Raw genomic sequence first — 21304 nt, forward strand, 5'->3', positions numbered from 1 at the left:
CAAGAAGATGAAGATGACAACTGCATATTATGTTGTATTTTACTGCATTGTATTGCATTGTATTTTACTGCATTGTAGTTTACATTTGGGCTAACAGCAAAGTGAGAGCTGAATTATCAATGGTTTCTCCAGTCAATGGGAAATCATTTACAGCTTAGACTTTTGTGAAGGACTATGACTCTCAAACTAGGAGGCAAAGTTGCACTGGCTCTTAGTGCTGCAGCCTTGGGGGCTAGTTGGCCTTTGGGAGCCATCCCAACACTGACTGTCCTAAAACCCTCTTGGCCGAGAGAGTGGGGATGTAACTTGGGCAAGAAACTCTCCACATAATCAAATTCTAGCCCAAATAGTCGGAACAGCAGCTGCCTTCTCTGCTGTTCTGATGGTCATAGTCGGACACGACTGACTATCGTATATATTGTATTGTATTGCATTGTATTTTACTGCATTGTACTGTATTGTATTGCACTGCATTACACTGCATTGCATTGTGCACTGAAGAACAACAAGACGCCAACAATGATGACGACAACTATAACAACATGAAGTACCAACCCGATGCGGATCTTGAGGATGCCGTCGAAGAGGCGGGGGTCAAGGACAATGAGCTTGCCGATGGCCAGGATGATCTCCTGCTGCAGCACGGCCTGCCGGATGTCGTAGGGCCGGCACTGCCGGTACAGAATCTCAATCAGCTCACTGGGCGCCACCGGCTTGTCCAGGATCACCTCCTCCTCTTTGAACACGCCCAGAGTCACCTGGCGAGACAACCAAGCATGCCCACGACTAATGTGTTCTTGTCATGACTGATTTGTGTTGTGTTGTGTTGTGCTGTACTGCAGTGAACTGTGTTGAACTGTATCAATAATAATAATAATAATAATGTACACTTATATAGCGCCCTTTCTCCCTAAGAGCTCAGGGTGTTTTACATGAAAGAAAAAATTACAAATTACATGAATCATTCATGACCACTCTTTCTCAAAACTCTCCCCCCACCCCCCTCACTCTCCCTCTCCCACTCTTTATGCATCCAAAGTCAGCTGAGTGCTTACAGATAGGTATTGTATTGTACTGTACTGTATTGTGTATTGTATTGTATTGTCTTATTCTTTGTCACAACGTGTACTGTACTATATTGTGTATTGTATTGTATTGTATTGTCTTATTCTTTGTCACAATAGATTTCTCTGTGTGAAATTCGGGCTGCTCCCCCTAAAGAAAGCATGTTGCTACTACGTTGCAGCGACACCTTTTTTTTCCCCCTCCCTGCAAGTGTATCTGTTTTCCTATCAAAGTGGATTTTTCTACAGGATTTTGCTGGGGACAACCTGTTGCTGCTGTGGATTCTTTAACTCACTCAGTACGGCCAGTCCTCTTTTCTCCTCTACACAGACCCCTCGGATGTCCAGTGGGTGTCCGAATGACCCAACCTTTAGCTTCCGTCGTCAGAATTGTGGTATTCTTTGTCAACATTCACCTCTTCAGTATAAGAGCCTTCCACTTGCAATATTTTGATGATGGTAACTGGGGTGAAACGCTGTTAACGTCGTCTCTTTCGCCGTTCGTATGGAGAGAGTTAACGTGCACTAAACATAACACACCAGGCCTCAGTTCATCGTCTCATCCGAATGACTAGCATGGAGACCACCACTCAAGGTCTAGTGGAGGGGGAGAAAATACTGGATGTGCTAGCACTGGGTTATCACTCCACACTGTGTTAGTTATAATTCACTTCATTTAGTTCACGTCAGGATCACCTTGAAATAACAGCCCCAACAGTGTCATTTTATCAAAAAATAACTCCCTTCATTTAGTTCACGTCAGGATCACCTTGAAATAACAACCATGACTGTATCGTTTTGTTAGTAATCACTCCCTTGGTTAACTCTCTCCATACGAACGCCGAAAGAGACGACGTTAACAGCGTTTCACCTCAATTACCACCATCAAAATATTGCAGGTGGAAGGCTCTTATACTGAAGAGGTGAATGTTGACAAAGAGTACCACAATTCTGACGACGGAAGCTAAAGGGTGGGTCATTCAGACACCCACTGGACATCCGAGGGGTCTGTGTAGAGGAGAAGAGAGGACTGGCCGTACTGAACGAGTTAAAATATGCCGGGGTCACCTCAAAACAACCACCCTAGCAGTGTAGTGCTAGTAATAACTCCATTTGTTTAGTGTACGTCAGGGTCACCTTGAAACAACCACCCCAACACTGTCGTGCTGGTAATAACTCCCTTTGTTCAGTTCATGTTAGGGTCACCTTCAAACAACCACCCCGCCAAGTGCGTCTTTGCTTTAAGAAAAAAAAGATGTTTCAAAGAGAACTGATGATACACACTGTTGAACATTGGAGCTGCCCATTTGAAGTCTTTTATAAAATATGACTCTCTTGTAACTGTACATAGTATAAATCTGAATTCCTGTGTAGGTCAACTCGTTCCAATGCAAGCGTGCGTGCGCGCGTGTCTGTGTGTGTGTGTGTGCAGTACGTGCATGTGTGAGTATGCACAAGTTTTTATATTGATATGCACTTGTATGTATCCCAATTTCTACTGTATCTGTGTTTGTGTATGATTTTCAATTTATGTTTGTATCTTGTTATGTAATATCCCCCCCAATATTCCTTGTGACCCCGGTACACTTGGTAATAAAGACATATTCTATTCTATTCTAACTCCTTACTCCTCCCTACCCCTCCCGTCCATCACCCCCCCCCCCTTACAACACACATAAACACACACATTATCCCCTAAATCCTCACCTGTTTCCCATGGATCAACGAAACATCCCTTCTCCAACCCCCACATTCCTTCCCTCCCCCCAAAAAAACCCCACAAACAAACAACAACAGCACCCAAGCCATCTCTCTTCCCCCACTTCTTCCTCCTCCATCTCCTCCCTCACGCTTATCATCATTACTATGAGCATCTATGCCTATTCTTGAAAATAAGACTTAGGTGTCTACAAACAGAACAAGAGAGGCAAGGCCTTCAAGACTCACTTGTGATAAATTAAGTCCCCTAGCATTAATTACAGAGTAATTTCCCTTTTTTACTATCTGCACCAAACCGTTTGCAAATAAATAAAAATTCCATGCTTAGCAAAAGAAGTTCCTGTTTGAACAAAAAATGATAATAATGACTCCTCTTGTTGTTGTGTCAGAATAAGAGGTCAAAGTGCCAAGTTTAGAGAATACAAAAAATATAAATATAACAGTAAATGCAGTTTGCATATAATTAGGCTTCTTTTTTATTTTTTTGTGCCCATCCCAGAGGTGCAATATTGTTTTAAACGCAATGACTGGAAAGAACTGAATTTTTCCTATTTTTATGCCAAATTTGGTGTCAACTGACAAAGTATTTGCAGAGAAAATGTCAATGTTAAAGTTTACCACGGACACACAGACACACGGACACACACACACAGACAACCTAACACTGGGTTAAAACATAGACTCACTATGTTTACACAAGTGAGTCAAAAAACACAACAAACGTAAATATCGAAAAGGAAAAAAAAACTTGAACACAAGATACAGTACATTATTAATTCATTCACCTCCCCACACCCTCCCACAGACACACACCCAAACACACACACAAGCATGCTCGCACGCACACACATGCTTCCCCCCTGTCCCCCAAATATATAACCACACACCACTCCCACCCCATCCCCCCCCCGACAAACCCTCCATCTCCCCCAAGCAAACCCCCCCCCCCACCTACATCCTTCCTCTCCCCCACCCCATACCTGTTTCCCGCGGACGAGCACGGAGGTGATGGAGGGGGCCAGGCTGTCCACCCCTTTGCCCAACAGGGCCGAGAGGAGGCGCACCAGGGACCACTTCTTGCGCACGCCGGCCTTGTTGATGATCACGTCTATGCGACTGGCCACCTGTCTGGCCGTCCAGGCGGAACTGGGGCCCCTCCCGCTTCAGCAGCACCTGCAGGATGGTGGCCTGGTTGGTGATGCCGTTCACCCGCTTGTACTCCTGCAGGATGTCGCCCGTCGACATGTGCTCCAGAGCCTGCAGCAAGCCAGGATGTTTCCGTTTTTCTGAACATTGTTGGTTTGGTTTAAACGGTATAATATATTTGGAACATGTCATTCATCTTCTTGTACTGGTGTGAGAACGCTGCCCATCAATGTGCGCTCCAAAGCCTGTGGGATGTCGGAACGTTCTGAACATTTGATTAAAAAAAACCCAAAAAAACATCTGGAAACATTCTTTTTCAAAGAGTATATACATAAATAAGGCACTCCATTCTGCATCTGTATTCAATGGATTTAAAGCTATTTTCCCCATGTTTGTATGTGTGTGGATGTGTGTGTGTGTGAGAGCACATGCATATATATATATATATATATATATATATATATATATGTGTGTGTGTGTGTGTGTGTGTGTGTGTGTGTGTGTTTGTGTGCGTGTGTGTGTGTATGATGTGTGTGTGTGTGTGTGTGTGTGCGTGCATGTGTGTGTGTGTGAGTGTGTGTGCTCGAGTGTGCATGCGTGTGTGTGTTCTTGTGCGCTCTGTGTCTGACTGATCTGTTATTGTAAAGCACTCTAAGAGGTTTGAAAGCACTATATAAATGTATCACAATGATTGTTATCATCATTCTTACTATCATTATTATCATCACTATCATTATTATTATCATCGTTCTGAAATGTACAAACCTTTTCATCCAGCTGGAAGTCATCCTCCTTCTCGGTGATCTTGGGGATTTCAGTCAGGGACTGGAAGCTGGTGATGGCTACTTTCTCCTCAAACGCCTGAAAGATCTCTGGGTCAGGGATGGAGTTGAGAAAGTCCAGGTGCTCCACACACCCCGTCGTCAGGAACGACTGGAAAAGGTCCGGTGATTTATGAGTGGGAATGAGTGATGGAGGAAGTGTGTGTGTGTGTGTGTGTGTGTGTGTGTGTGTGTGTGTGTGTGAGAGAGAGAGAGAGAGAGAGAGAGAGAGAGAGAGAGTGTGTGTGTATGTGTGAGAGTGTGAGTGTGTGTGTGTGTGTGTAATAATGGTGAGTGTGCCTTATCATCTGAATCGCCTTGTAGTCAGTAAAAAAAAAAAAAAATCATACATAAAACAGACATACAAAACACACAAAGAAATAGACAGCAGGCAACTAAAACATCTTTGGTGAAAAGAAACAACAAAATGCTCCCAGTTATCAAATCCAGAAAAGGCAACAAATGTTCAAGACGTTATGGAACAAAAAAAAAGAAAAAGAAAAAGAAAAAAGGCCAGCAAAGCAAAGAAAACAAAGGAAGAGATGACAGAAAGAAAGAAAGAAAAAGAAAAGTAAAGAAACAAAGAAAACAAAGTAAGAGATGACAGAAAGAAAGAAAGAAAAAGAAAAGTAAAGAAACAAAGAAAACAAAGGAAGAGATGACAGAAAGAAAGAAAGAAAGAAAAAGAAAAGTAAAGAAACAAAGAAAACAAAGGAAGAGATGACAGAAAGAAAGAAAGAAAAAGAAAAGTAAAGAAACAAAGAAAACAAAGGAAGAGATGACAGAAAGAAAGAAAGAGAAAAGAAAAGTAGAAAAACAAAAACAACAATAGGAATGAGGAAATTGCCAGCATTAAAATTTCCAGAAGGTGGGGATACTGTTCATAATTGAAAAAAAGCCCTCAGTATCCCCATGAGGGAGGAGGTTTGCATGGACAAAGTGCATGTTGTGTCAGTGACCTCAGTTTAAGATAAGATAAGATAAGAATAACTTTATTATCTTCAACTGGAGAAATCTGGTCAGGTGCATTATCACAACATAGACAAGTAAGCAACATGGGGACCATAACTGTAAAAGTCAACAACAGCTTTTATGAATATTACGAAGATGCAAATGCAAAAAATATCACATACACCGTTTCATACATACATCCACACACTGCAGGTAATAACTAGTATTCTTAATGTAAAAATAGAAAGAATTAAGAAACATTATTTGAATATAATTATAAACACAGCCTACTATACTGCACATTGATTATAATAGACAGATAAGATAAGAATAAAGATAAATTGCGGAAAACCGCAACCAGATAATCAGCACCCCCCCGCCCCACCAACCTAAAAGGCTGGTACATGGACAAACACTTAAAGGCCAGTAAAAGGAGAAGAAAAAAATAAAATCTGGTCCTTGTAAGAATCGAACCCAAGACCCTCGCTTACTGCCTGGAAGCTCTATCCAAAGGTCAACCACTCTAACATGAAAATATGAAAAACGACTTAGAAAAGAAAGCTTTCAGTTTTGTGAAATAAAAAGACAAGCTCTTATCAATTGAGTTGTGGGGGGTGTATGTGGGGGGGGGAGGAGGGGGGAGAGGGTTGGATTGGGTGAGGGAAATACATACAAACATAATCAGTTTTGTACATCCTTTTATTCACATCATTTTGACTCCTATATGCCTACACACACACACACACACACACACACACACACACAAATACATAAACACACACACGCCTACACACACACATGTACACACGTCTGAAATGTACCTGAAGTTTTCCCAGTCGGATGTGGATCCCGTCCACTATGCCTTTCTTGAACTGAGACAGGAGGCCCAGGAAGTTGCCAAAGTTCTGGCCCCTGCACACAGCCGCTGTCCAATCAACTGTCAGAGCAGATTATCGTCTGGTCTGTGTGTCATTTCTTTGTAGCTTCTAGTTCATTCGGTACCCCTTTCAGTTGCAGAGAAGAGTCAACTGTTGGAGCATAATATCATCATTATTGTCCAGTCTGTGTCACACAGGGCACTTTCGTTGTCATTTCTAGTTCTTCTTTTTCTTCGTACGTGGGCCGCAACTCCCACATTCACTCGTATGTACACGAGTGGGCTTTTACGTGTATGACCGTTTTTACCCTGCCATGTATGCAGCCATACTCCGTTTTCTGGGGTCACTTCTAGTTAATTCAGTACCCTTTCAGAAGCAGAGGAAAATCTCTGACCCAACCTGAGTAATAATTAAGGAATCTGTAATACTTTTTTTTCAACTTGTCGAGAGAAAACACACACACATACATAAACACACACACACTCTCTCTACTCTCCCTCCCTCATTTCCTGCTAGTAACACCTGTACAAACAGCAAAATTACATCCCTTTACTTCCTCTTTCTCTGTCAGGCACTGACTCCATAACACATACAAACCAAACACACTCCATACATATACAAACAAAAACATCCATACATATACAAACCAAACACACTCCATACATAAACAAACCAAACACACTCCATCACATGCAAAAACCAAACACCCCCCATTACACGAACAAACCACCAAACACACCCCATTACACGCACAAACCAAACACACCCCATAGCATACACAAGCCAAACACTTCCCATTACATGCATACACCAAACACACTTCATAACATGCACAAACCAAACAACCCCCCCATTACACGCACAAACCACACTCCCTAACATACACAAGCCAAACATATCCCCATGACTATGCACGAACACCCCCTCCCATATCACACACAAACCGAACATCCCCCCATTACACGCACAAACCAAATGCACCCCGTAACACACGCAAACCAAACACAGGCTTTAACTCACTTGATGGCGTTTTCTCGTATGATCATACACCAAGTTGGACGACCATGAAGCTTCCAGCATTTCGATAGGAATCTCAAGTCGTTCTGGACATGAAGAAAAAAAAAAGGAAAAAATTATCCACACCCATGAGCATTTGAACAGAACAAGGCAATTAGAAATCCTTTTTTCTTTCTTTTTCTTCCCTTCTATTCTTTAGGGCACACAGGTCAAAATCTAGGCTCACAATGTATACAAAAATAGTCTCTCCTGCATTCTCTCTGGTATGCTGATGCATAAACAAAAAACTGACTGAGAAAGGAAGACACAGAAAGGGTACACACTGATGAGGGAAGGGGAGTCAGGTGTGTAATACACACAGACACAGCACAGAAAGGTACACACAAATGCAGAAAATGGAAACTGGTGTGTCGTATACATAAAGACAGCACAGAAAGGGTACACCCACTGATGCAGAAATGGGAGATATGTGTGTAGAAAACACAGAGACTTGTTTCTGACGCAACATCTAGACTTGTCGTTTCTCTCATTCTCTCTCGCCTTGACTACTGTAACTCTCTATTGTCTGGTATGCCTGCTTCATCCATTCAGTCCCTTCAGACCATACAAAACTCTGCTGCCCGACTCGTCCTCAGAAAGAAAAGATCTGAGCACATCACTCCTCTTTTGCAACATCTCCACTGGCTCCCTGTCTCACGCCGAATAAAGTACAAGATCAGCACTCTATGTCATAGATGCATTCACAAAACTGCCCCTTCCTATCTCTGCGGCTGCCTTCACCTCTACACTCCATCTCGCTCACTACGATCGGCCTCGGATCCACTCTGTTTACGCATACCCAGATTCAAACACTCGACTGTTGGCCGCCGTTCTTTCTCTGTTTCTTGACCTTGCGATTGGAATGAACTTCCTTTTTCGCTTCGTCAAGTCTCCACACTCTGCTTTTTCAAGTCTGGCCTTAAAACCCACCTCTTCCCAAAATAGCCTCCCTTGCCTGCCCTTCCTTGTCTTTAGTTTCTACAGTATTAGAGTTATGCATGCGTGTGAATGACCGGTGCGAAAGCGCTTTGATTTGTCTCTGCACAAGATCCAGCGCTATATAAATACCATTATTATTATTATTATTATTAGAGACTTTAAGAAAATTCAGGCCACACTGAAAATTTTCCACACCACATATAGCCAGCTGAGAAAAAAAATTCATACACAAATACCGCTGACAAAAGAAATCAGAAGATATCCTGGCATCGATTTTAAATTTTCATCACTTTTTTTATATTTTATTTTACTTTCTAATGCACTGAGCTCTCCGCTGAATGATATTGTTTTATGAAAATTTTCTGACCCTGAAGAACAACACGTATTCCCCCCCCCCCCCCCCCCCCCCCCCCTGCCCCCCACGACTTTTCCAGCCCTGGAAATGGTTCTCTCATTTTCCAAAGATTTTTCCATACTTCCATTAATCTGTACATACCATGGCAACATCGAGAAGAGATGAAAGGAAAAAAAACAAGAATATCACATGGTTTATCCTGACAATAACAGCAGCATACGTTGTGTACATATTCTTGTGATAGTTCATTCGTGTGCATATGTGCCTGTATGTGCTTGTGTGTGTGTGTGTGTGTGTGTGTGTGTGTGTGTTATCTTCAGTTTAATGTCTATTCACTATAAGTGTTTTTAGATGGAAAGGAGTAAAGAAGTGGATAAAGGAAAAGGAATGTACGTGAATATCAGTGTAAAAAAAGTATTCATGTTATGTATCAGAGGAAAAGTATATTATAAGAAAAGGTCTAAAGAGATTGTGGTGTGTATTGAATGAGGTGTCATGGGAAGGAGAATATGTATATGTATATCAACAAGTATTAACCTACAACAATGTAAATATAAATAACAGCACTAATTATAACACATCAAAGGAGGATACCAACTGGACTGGAGTTTAAAATTTCCGAAAACATTCTAAGCAATGAATAATCATTCAAAATCTTTTCAGTGGCTAATGAAATATTGGAAGAAAAGTCATCAACTACATCTTTTGGAATTAACTGTCTTATGCTCGGACAATGAATGAGTAGATGACTTACAGTTATTTGCTTTCCGCAAATACATTTTATATTTTTAGAAAATTTTGTACGAAAGGCATTTAAACGAATTCTATACATTAGACTTGTAATTTGTCTTGAATGTGCTGCTGGTGTCAAATTTAGAAAATGTTTGGGATTAGCTGTATTCTTTGTATTTACACAACATTGGTAACATCGATTATTTGAATCTATAAGTAATTTCTTAAATCGATTTCTAGATACATTTTATATACAATTAATGTATTCATGTAGATCTAACTGGATGTCAAAGTTCTATTGCGCCATCGAAATTATGTGCTGCTCTTCTAGCTTGTGTGAGAAATTATGTGCTGCTCTTCTAGCTTGTGTGTGCATGTGTGTGTGTGTGTGTGTGTGTGTGTGTGTGTGTGTGTGTGTGTGTGTATGTGTGTTTTTGTGCACGTGTACTTGCATGAGTGTGTGGCTTAAGTAAGTAAAATCACTCAGAATTCAGCGCTAAGACAATGAGAGCGACACTCACTTTGCAGTCATCCATGACCAGCGATATGTCCTGAGCCAGATAGAAGTCGCTCAGTTCAAACAGCAGAGGGTAACAGACGATGGTCTGACTGCAGGCTCTGTAGATCTGTACACACACACACACACACACACACACACACAATGGTGGTGATACATACACACACACACACACACACTCTCACACATGCACAAAGATACACACACACACAAACAACATCCACTTACCGATCCACCCATCCACACAACTGCACTCACATAAACCCACCCATCAACACCCCCCTCCATACACACTCACACACAATCACGCGCACAGAAATTCACCTTTAAAGTGCTCAGCACTCCAAACATCCGCAAAGGTCTCCTAGACAGCACCAGTTTGTTGCTGATGCCTAGGTCACACACCCACACCCACACACAATCACCTTGGAGGTGCTGAGCACTCCAAACGGCTGCGAAGGTCTCCTGGACAGCCCCAGCTTGCTGTTGATGTCTAGGTCTCCTCACACACCCACCCCCCACCCAACACCCACTCAACCACACACACACACAGACCCACATACACCCCCCCCACACATACACACGCACACCCTCACACACAATCACACTGGAAGTGCTAAGCACTCCAAACAGCTGTGAAGGTCTCCTGGACAGCCACAGCTTACTGTTGATGCCTAGATCACACACACACACACCCATCCACCCACACACAGACCCACATACCCCCCCACCCCCACACGCCCACGCCCACACAATCACCCACATACAATCACCTTGGTAGTGCTGAGCACTCCAAACGGCTGCAAAGGTCTTCAAGACAGCCCTAGCTTGCTGTTGATCACCAACACACACACCCACACCTACACCCACACACAATCACCTTGGAGGTGCTGAGCATGCCAAACCGCGGTGAAGGTCTCCTGGACAGCCCCAGCTTGCTGTTGATGCCCAGGTCACACAACCACCCACCCATCCACACACACACCCACACCCCTCCCATACACACATACCCCTCCCATACACACACACACCCACACCCTCACCCACCCACCCACAATCACCTTGGAGGTGCTGAGCACACCAAACGGCCGCGAAGGTCTCCCAGACAGCCCCAGCTTGTTGTTGACGCCCAGGTGGCTGTAGGCCTTGGTCAGCTCCTTCGGGGACCAGATCTGGATGGGCTCCACCTGGTGGGGGGTCTGCGTCTGGATGCCGTAGGTGGCCAGCAGCTGCTGCAGCCGCACCGACTCAGCGATCAGCACCACCTGGATCACCAGGTCTGGCGCTGTTCCCTGTAACAAAGATCAGTACTGATGCTTGTACCATGTTATAAATGTATTCACAAATCTACCCCTTCCTATCTCTGTGGCCGCCTTCACCTCTACACTCCATCTCCCTCTCAGGTGAGGGACCTGCCCCTCCACACCTGCCCCAGAGAAACGCCTTAGCAGGTCAGGGTCCTGGTACTTCAACCTTGCCCACTAGGTCCACATGCTCAGGTCACAGTCGCACCCCTTCAGCCCAGAGTCCGGGAACTGCTCCCGTGTCAGACCTCAACGCCATGGCTCCTGCATTTTCACCAAGACAGACTAGAGGGCGCCGTACGTCGTACAGACAGTCTGCTATTCAACCATGGCTGACACATTGTCCAAATAAGAATTCAGACAAACAAAGAAGGCATGCAACTAAAAAGCAAACTAAGAAAAAGACTGATGGTCATCCAGGTAATAAATAGGATAGAGGCCAAGGCCCTGTTTTTATGAATATAAAATATGTTTCATTCCTTTCTTATAATATCGCTGGATTTACATCTAAAATTCAGGATACAGATTTCGTGAACTATTTAAATAAGTTTGATTTAGTCTGTTTACTTGAGACATTTGTTTCAGATACAAAAACTGACATATTTTCAGATTTCATACTGTATGTTTCACCAGCCGTTAAGTTATCCGTTACTGGTCGAAAATCGGGTGGTGTCATAGTTATGGTTCGGAAAACTATTGAAAAATACATTCAAAGAATTGAATTCGATGGTAATAACCTTATCATTTTAAAGCTGTCAAAGAATCTCTTCGGTATTAGTAACGATATGTTTCTTGTTTGCACATACTTGCCACCTGTAGGCTCACCTTTCTATGCAGGCTCTGACTTTAATGACGGGATTGAAATGCTTGAAAACTGTCTGTTACAGATAGTTGAGAAATATGGTGACGTTCCGTTCTTTATATGTGGCGATCTCAATGCCAGAACATCCAATAAGCAGCCTATTATGAGGATGCATGTTGAAAGTTATTCTGAACAATGGAAAGATAGCTCGCTTTCAGATCAAGAAATAAGAAATTCTGAAGATCAGGGAGAAAATGATTTCGGTACAAAACTCTTAGATTTAGGAGCACTTTTTGATCTAGTTTTCCTCAATGGCAACTGCACTGGTGACGACAATGGTCGATTTACATTCATTTCTAGCGCAGGAAATAGTGTAATAGACTATTTTGTTATATCACGTACGATTGCTCACTTGCCGCAGAAAATGAGCATAGGAGAGAGGATAGACTCTCAGCATATGCCAATCACTTGTCAGCTGAGGTGCACAAAAAGTACTCAGTCGATTCCAATAAGGAACAAGCCTATTGTTATAGAAAAGCTTGTGTGGGATCCTACAAAATTAGACATGTTTAAAAACGAGCTAGACAGCCTGCTGGATAATTTACTATTGGCAACAAGGTTGGTTGAGACCGATATGCATGAAGCTGTGAATAGGCTTACATCAATATTAGTGCAAGCTTCCTCATGCATGGAGAGGAAAATAACGGTATCAAATCATGCTCGCAAACAAAAATGGTATGACAAAGAATGCCGAGAAAGTAAAGCAATTACAAAACGTTCACTCAGACAATATAGAAATAGTGGTTTAAATGAAAAGATGGATGACTACCTCTTAAAGCGACATGAATATAAACACTTGTTAAAATCAAAATCCGCCATGTATAAAAGTCATATGAAAAATAAGATTATTGATAGTATCGATGACCCAAAAACATTTTGGGCTACCATTAAGTCAATATCATCAAGGAAAATTATTAATGGAAACATCTCAAAGGAAGAATGGATAAAGTACTTTGCTACAGTATTTGATGCCATAAACATTATGGATCTAAAGAAAGTAATTATCCATGATGGATGTGATCATGATGATGAATTCAATTTGCAGTTAAACGGTGATATTCTAATTGATGAAGTCTTTGATGCTATCAACCATTTAAAACATAATAAAGCTGGTGGCCCTGATACTTTAATTCCTGAGGTATTTATCTACTCTGCAAGTACTGTAGCACCATTTTTGGTACGTTTATCTAATCAAGCCTTTAGCACTGGGCAATACCCAGAGTCTTGGTCAGAAGCAATTATTCAACCAGTTTACAAGAAAGGTAAAACAGATGACCCAAATAACTATCGTGGGATTTCCCTTTTAAATGTATGTAGTAAGCTGTACAGTTATATACTTAATAAGCGTCTAGTCACTTGGATCGAGGAGAATGAAAGTATAGGAGAAGAGCAAGCGGGTTTTAGGAAGGATCACTCTACAATAGATCATATTTTTACACTCTTTGCAGTCATTCAGAAATACTTAGCACAAAATAAAAAACTTTATGTTGCCTTCATCGACTTCAAGAAAGCATTCGACTTTGTATCATACAGTAAACTCTGGCCTATACTTTTGAAACATGGCTTAAGTGGGAGAATATTCTACGCAATTCAAAGCATGTACCAAACGGTAAAATTCCGAGTCAGAAGTGGGGACGGGTCGGGACTGTCAGATTTTCTTTTTTGTCAAAAAGGACTCAAACAAGGGGAAATAACTAGCCCATTACTCTTCTCCTTATTTATTAACGAACTAGCCACTGACATTGTTAGTAATGGAAAACATGGAGCTCAGCTTTACCCAGATTTTTACGAATTGTTTATATTGCTATTTGCTGACGACGTAGCTTTGATATCATTCACTCCAGTTGGATTACAGCATCAGCTGACTTTGCTAGCAAAGAATGCAGATTCCCTTAATCTCACAGTAAATCTGGAAAAATCGAATATTGTTATTTTTAGGAAGGGTGGGTACATTGCTAGTCGAGAAAGATGGTTTTACAAAGGTACGGAGATAAAAATTGTTAATGCTTACAATTACCTAGGAATTTTGCTCAGCACTCGGCTTTCATTCTCTTTCTCTCTTAACAAACATATAACTAAAGCAAAAGCTGGAATTCTTGATATATTTAGAACCATGTGGAGTATTGGTGATGTAACTCCATCGCTTGTCTTCAAATTATTTGATACACAAATTAAACCCATGCTTTTATACGGGTCAGAGGTTTGGGGCTTGCTAAACGACTCACGCATTGAAAAGGCACATTTATTTGCTTTAAAAAAACTTCTTAATGTATCCCCCAAAACGCCAAACGACATGGTATATGGTGAAACGGGCAGGAAACCACTATGGATAGATGCAAAAGTAAATGCAATTCGATATTGGCTACGTCTTACCAGAATGGAAAATAGTAGACTTCCTAAGAAATCATACAACATGCTTCTTAATATTCATGACAATGGTAAAGATTGCTGGGTCACGGATGTCCAGAGACATTTAACAATTTATGGTTTTGGGTTTGTTTGGCTTAATCAAGGGGTACAAGAGATTAACTGGTTTTTACGAGAATATAAAGAACGTATATCTGACTGCTGGTTTCAAGGGTGGAATGAAAGAATCAAGGAACGTGAAAGATATTCTGTGTACAGATTGTTCAAAACTGAATTATCTTTAGAACCTTACTTCGAAAGTATCAAAAATATTAAACTTCGAGACACATTCATTCGATTCAGGCTTGGCATATCTGACATAAAAACACATAAATTACGCTTTTCTTCTGACTATGGGGTAGATTTATCGTGTCCTTTGTGTAAATGCCGATTGGAAGATGAAACGCATTTTCTGTCGATGTGCACAGCAACCGATGATTTAAGACAGAAATATTTTACAAAAGAAAACGTGAAGAAACTTAAAATACATCCCATGGCGTTTTTGTGTGATGTGCAACATTCAAACAGCTTAGCAAAATTTATTTACCATAGCTTAAGACTGCGAAGTGACTCAGCGTAAATGATCTCACATACAAAGCTTCATTTCGAAAACCAATTCTTAGCATGCAAAATGCCATTCGATTTATGTTGCCACTGTTTAATTGATTCGTTGGTGGAAATGTATGTTAATCGATTGTGAAGATAGTTAAATTGACAAATGTTATTTGAATATTCTCTCTCTCTCTCTCTCTATCTCTCTCTCTCCCCCTCCCTCTCTGTGACTACGTAATCGGGTCGATGGCCTCGGGTTACTTAGATATCAACCTCAGCAGTAGTCTACGATGATTGTGCGTATACATACCGTTAGATATTGTTTTGTCTTCCCTATGAAAAGCAATAGAATGTTGTGAAAAGTGTAGGAGGGAGGGAACGTTCGAAGGGGTGGGAGAGGGGGGGAGCGTGTTTTCCACGGTGATATGAGCATGTTGCTTAAGTCATTAAACCATTTGAATCTTGAATCCATCTCCCTCTCTACGATCGGCTTCAGATCCACTCTGTTTATGCATACCCAGATTCAAACACTCCACTGCTGGCCGCTGTTCTTTCTGTCTCTGGACCTTGTATTTGGAATGAACTTCCTCTTCCGCTTTGTCAGGTCTCCGCACTCAGCTCTTTCGATCTGGCCTTAAAACCCACCCCTTCCCAATATAGCCTCCCTCCCCTGCCTTTTCCTTGTCTTCAGTTTCTCCAGTTTCAGAGTTATGCGTGCGTGTGAATGACTGGTGTGAAAGTGCTTTGATTTGTCTCTGCACAAGATTCAGCGCTATATGAATACTATTATTATCATCATCACAGTGCTGTATTTATTCTGAAGAGAGAGTTGATTTAACTCATTTAGCTATCAACACCACAATGACCCATTCTCCTGTGTGTGTGTGTGTGTGTGTGTGTGTGTGTGTGTGTGTGTGTGTTGGGGAGATCATGTGCATGTCACCTTTTTGTTTTCTGTGATTCTTAGTTGTGTGGTGGTTGATGACTGATGTCATTATCTTAAATACTCCATGCAAACAACAACACTAATAGTTTAGTCTGTATCCATAATTCTCATTTTTACCACCATTGTTTAAAATTTTAATTGCAGCATGCACTTAGCACACGTTACAGAACCCACGACAACAAAAGGGTTGTCCCTTTCCGAAGAAAAATCCACTCTAGTACACTTGTGTATGTGTCCATTGACTGAAACCTGAATGAATGATACAGGAAACGAATGATGAGCGCCTAACAGCACCTCTCAGTCAGTTCTACCCAGGTAGGCAGCCTGTTATGCAAATGACTCCATGGTTATTTTGGGCTTAGAGCTTGGTATCTGACAAAGTATAGGCACAATATAAGTATCCATATAAATCACAGGCTGACACTATATAAGTATCCATACCAATCAAGTCTGGAAGTATCCATATTATTAAATCAATTACATGTATCTTCTTCGTTCCTAGGCTGCAACTCTCATGTTCACATGTATGTACACGAGTGGGCGTATGACCATTTTTACCCCGCCATGCAGGCAGCCATAACTCTGTTTTCGGGGGTACATGTATCGAATTACTTGAAAATTTGCAAATAACCATATCACTAAATCAATTCATTGTAACAAATTACTTGAAATTTGGAGTATCTGGTGCTGAACTTGGGCCTCTCCAAGGCTGGCAAGTTGCGACGGATCACATCCAGCTGGTTGACCAGAAGCAGCTCGTCATCTGCAGTGGCATTCAAGTGAACATTTCACATCGCTACAATGTCACAAACCAAACCAAACATTTCACGTTGCTACAATGTCACAAACCAAACCAAACATTTCACATTGCTACAATGTCACAAACCGAACATTTCACATTGCTACAATGTCACAAACCAAACCAAACATTTCACATCGCTACAATGTCACAAACCGAACATTTCACATTGCTACAATGTCACAAACCAAACCAAACATTTCACATCACTACAATGTCACAAACCAAACATTTCACATCACTGCAATGTCACAAACCAAACATTTCACATCGCAACAATGTCACAAACCAAACATTTCACATCGCAACAATGTCACAAACCAAACATTTCACATCGCAACAATGTCACAAACCAAACCAAACATTTCACATCGCTACAATGTCACAAACTGAACATTTCACATCGCAACAATGTCACAAACCAAACATTTCACATCGCTACAATGTCACAAACCAAACATTTCACATCGCTACAATGTCACAAACCAAACATTTCACATCGCAACAATGTCACAAACCAAACCAAACATTTCACATCGCTACAATGTCACAAACCGAACATTTCACATTGCTACAATGTCACAAACCAAACCAAACATTTCACATCGCTACAATGTCACAAACCAAACATTTCACACTGCTATAATCTTTCCAACAAATATTTGCCATCTTTATAAATTCTGAAACTGAAAGCAAAAGTTTTCTTAAATTTCAAGACATCAGTTTAGGAAAATTATAACATGACCTAGGATGAAGAAAGCATTACAAGATCACTTTGTGTTTAAAATTGTCACAACGAAATTCCACAATCAAAGGAAACTGGCCTCCAATCACTGACAAATTACATTTCAGGTATAAGCTTTCATCACATGCTATATCATGATAGCATCCAATTTCAAACAGTGGCTTGAAATTCAATGCTTACTGAAATTGAAACGTATCAAGAGCAACCGCAAAAACTCACTACCAAATACATACTCAAGAACACAAACTGAAGTCACAGTCTAAACGTTTGTCAAACACTAAAAATCTTGTCTGTCAGCATCATATTCAAATGCACACTAACAATCTTGCCAGTATTCCTGTATCATATTCAAACTTGAATCAAAATATCAAATGGACACAACCTATGTCTTGAGAAAGATCTATGAAAGCACAAGTGTTATATACCTGTCAATGTTTCTGATGCAAAAAAAAACACAAAAAACAAACAAAAAAAACTTCTTAATCATGTCAACAATTTCAGTATACAATGATGTGAAAAAAAAAAAAAAAAAAAAAAAAAAAAAAAAACAATAAATTTTTTAAAAGTACATGATGATGTGAACAGTAAGAAACCTCACAGAGAACTTTTATGAACTGTTTCCCCCCAAAGAGTGGAGATTTTTTCATAGTTACTGTAAAGAACTGTTTCCCACCCAGACTGCATGGATTTTTTTTTTTCTCAAGTGCAACAGAAGCTATGTATGCATCCACTCAAATCGACTCACTGAGCAGCTGAGCGATGAAGTAGAGAGCCTGCCCCCACATGAAAATTCCACCGGTGGACCCCTCAGGGCTGGGCACCTTGTCCTGGCTGCCTGGCTTCTTCCTCTCCAGCTCCACCACGTCCCAGGGCACGTAGTAACACATCGGCACCAGCTGACCTGGCCAACACATTCTGGCCAAACTAAACTTTTTTTTTTTTTTTCAAATTGTAAAACATGCTTGGTACATATATTCCTGCCCCATCAAAATCTTAACTATCAACTAAACTTTTTTTTTCAAATTATAAAACATGCTTGGTACATATATTCCTGCCCCATCAAAATCTTAACTATCAGGAATTTTGAAAAAAGAAAATGGAAAAAAAAGAAAAAAAAAGAAATCCAAACCATCAGGAATTTAAAAAAAAAGAAAAAAAAGAAAGGGTTAACTCGTTCACCACTAAGTTTCTGTACGAAAAACACTCTCCAGCGTCAAATATTTTAGAAGCCATACTCTCAGTCACAGGTTTCGGTTCATGTCAAAACAACACAATCGACTTATTCACTTCAAACTTGGTCGGGGGGCAAAGATTAGTCATTGTTCTATTGGCAGGAAACTGGTGCTGCAGCTGTCAAGCTTTGTTACAATGTGAACAAGACAGGCAAGGCCTTCAAGACTCACTTGTGATACACTTAAAAAAAAAAATCTAATCATTAAAATGTGTTCTGTATTTGTTATTATAAAGCTTCGGGTTAAAAAACAAAAAAACAAACAAACAAAACAAGAAAAAAAACGTCCTGACGGCAGATTCGAACCCCGCATGTTCGGTTAAGAAGAAACTGTCTTACCCAGTACACTACCGTGGCTCCTTAACATTTAAACATGCTTTTTTTAAAGGGAGATAAATTGATTGCGGTTTTCACAGTGAGAACGCTGTTTAAATCATATTATTCTGGTGTATCTCGGGCATTCAAAAAATCTTTAAGGGCAATCAAAAATTCTTTTTAAGTCCGCGGTAAAGGAGACGTGGCTATCGCCGCAATCACACTGCAACATTTAGCCGTTTTCTCTGGATATAGATAGATGTACAGGTTTATATACACCCGCCAGGAATGTACGACATAGTCAATTCAATTTCTCTTTTATGTTCATTCTAGTTTTATAGTTTTAAAGTTGATATGAAAATTGAGTATTTTGTTAAATAACATGTAGAGCCAAGTACAAGTACTTCTAAACGTAGTATGAAGTGAAAAGGACTTCATTTTGATAAAAGTCAAGACTGGAAATTTTTATATTTCATCAAGGGTATTAACTCTCATGGTTTATTATTTTTAACTGTGAATTCTGACTGATTTTGTTGATATTTTTATGGCAGTTTGGAATATAATCCAGTAAGTGATGAGGCGTTCACAAATCTTTCTCTGAATAAATATTTAACGGTCTCCTTCTCCAACTTTCCATCACATGTTATCGTGTATTGTTGATTGAATATAGGATTGAATGGGCAGGTCAACAACTTGAAACAAAATGGTGTCATTTGCGTTCATGAGGAATATGAGCATGCACTTTGAATATGTATAAATATGTGTACGCAACTGATTTTTGCCCATGACCTTCAGGGCTCAGCCAATAGATCTATAAAGTCCACTCGTAGTATTGATTTTAGTATTTTCCGAAAAAGACCACTTGGGCGAATGAATGTAGTGAAAGCTCTGTACACTGTGAGTAAAACACAAGCTTTTTATGTATTGAATATAATTTCAAAATGTAATGTTTAAGATGAGAAAGATCAGTTTAAAGCAAATCAACCCCCCTAGCATTAATTACAGATTAATTTCCCTTTTTTACTATCTGCACCAAAGACATGCACCAGAAATATAACTTCCATGCTTAGCAAAAGAAGTTCCTGTTTGAACAAAAAATGATAAAAATGACTGCTCTTGTTGTGTCAGAATATCAGATCAAAGTGCCAAGTTTAGTGAATAAAAAAATAAAATATATAAGTAAATTCAGTTTGCATATAATTTGGCCTCTTTTTAAATATTTTTGTGCCCATCCCAGGGGTGTTTACACAAGTGAGTCAAAAATGGTTCTTATCAACATAACCCCTCGATGTCGACAGAAGTTGCCTATGGCGGTGCACTGGCTGGTCAATTCAAGTCACCAAAGGCAGTGAAAGAATTAAAGGTTAAAGGTCCCATAACCACTGACAGCCATCGTGGCAGTGAATTCTGTGAATTTGTATTCGCTGTGTCTATGGGTCGGTACAGGAAGGTGGGGCCCAGTCCTGTCCTTCTACAGTTTTAACCTCCAAGGTGATGATGTGTGGGTGTAGGTGGGTGTGTGTGTTGGTGATCAACAGCAAGCTGGAGAAGAAAAACAATCAGAGCAATGATATGTGGGTGCAGGTGGGTGTGTGTGTTGGTGATCAACAGCAAGCTGGAGAAGAAAAACAATTAGAGCAATGATGTGTGGGTGCAGGTGGGTGTGTGTGTTGGTGATCAACAGCAAGCTGGAGAAGAAAAACAATCAGAGCAGTGTGCCTTTCCCTAGGACACAATACACGGCCGAAATAATAATAATGTTATTTATATAGCGCTGGATCTTGTGCAGAGACAAATCAAAGCGCTTTCGCACCAGTCATTCACACGCATGCATAACTCTAATACTGTAAAAACTAAAGACAAGGAAGGGCAGGCAAGGGAGGCTATTTTGGGAAGAGGTGGGTTTTAAGGCCAGACTTGAAAAAGCTGAGTGTGGAGACTTGACGAAGCGAAAAAGGAAGTTCAT

At 40.7% G+C, this 21304-nt stretch overlaps 1 protein-coding gene across 1 annotated transcript in view; it reads right to left on the reverse strand.

Annotated features, from left to right (window-relative positions):
- Positions 1-21304, reverse strand: part of LOC143285398 (phosphorylase b kinase regulatory subunit beta-like) — a 54997-nt gene that overhangs the window by 13562 nt on the left and 20131 nt on the right. The window contains 10 exon segments of the mRNA XM_076592644.1: positions 556-758; positions 3764-3910; positions 3912-4040; positions 4695-4862; positions 6523-6613; positions 7600-7682; positions 10183-10287; positions 11240-11470; positions 16914-17011; positions 18538-18693. Coding sequence (XP_076448759.1) covers positions 556-758; positions 3764-3910; positions 3912-4040; positions 4695-4862; positions 6523-6613; positions 7600-7682; positions 10183-10287; positions 11240-11470; positions 16914-17011; positions 18538-18693 — 1411 coding nt within the window.

The sequence above is a fragment of the Babylonia areolata genome, chromosome 9, assembly GCF_041734735.1.
Source record: "Babylonia areolata isolate BAREFJ2019XMU chromosome 9, ASM4173473v1, whole genome shotgun sequence".
In the NCBI taxonomy this organism is placed as follows: Eukaryota; Metazoa; Mollusca; class Gastropoda; order Neogastropoda; family Buccinidae; genus Babylonia; species Babylonia areolata.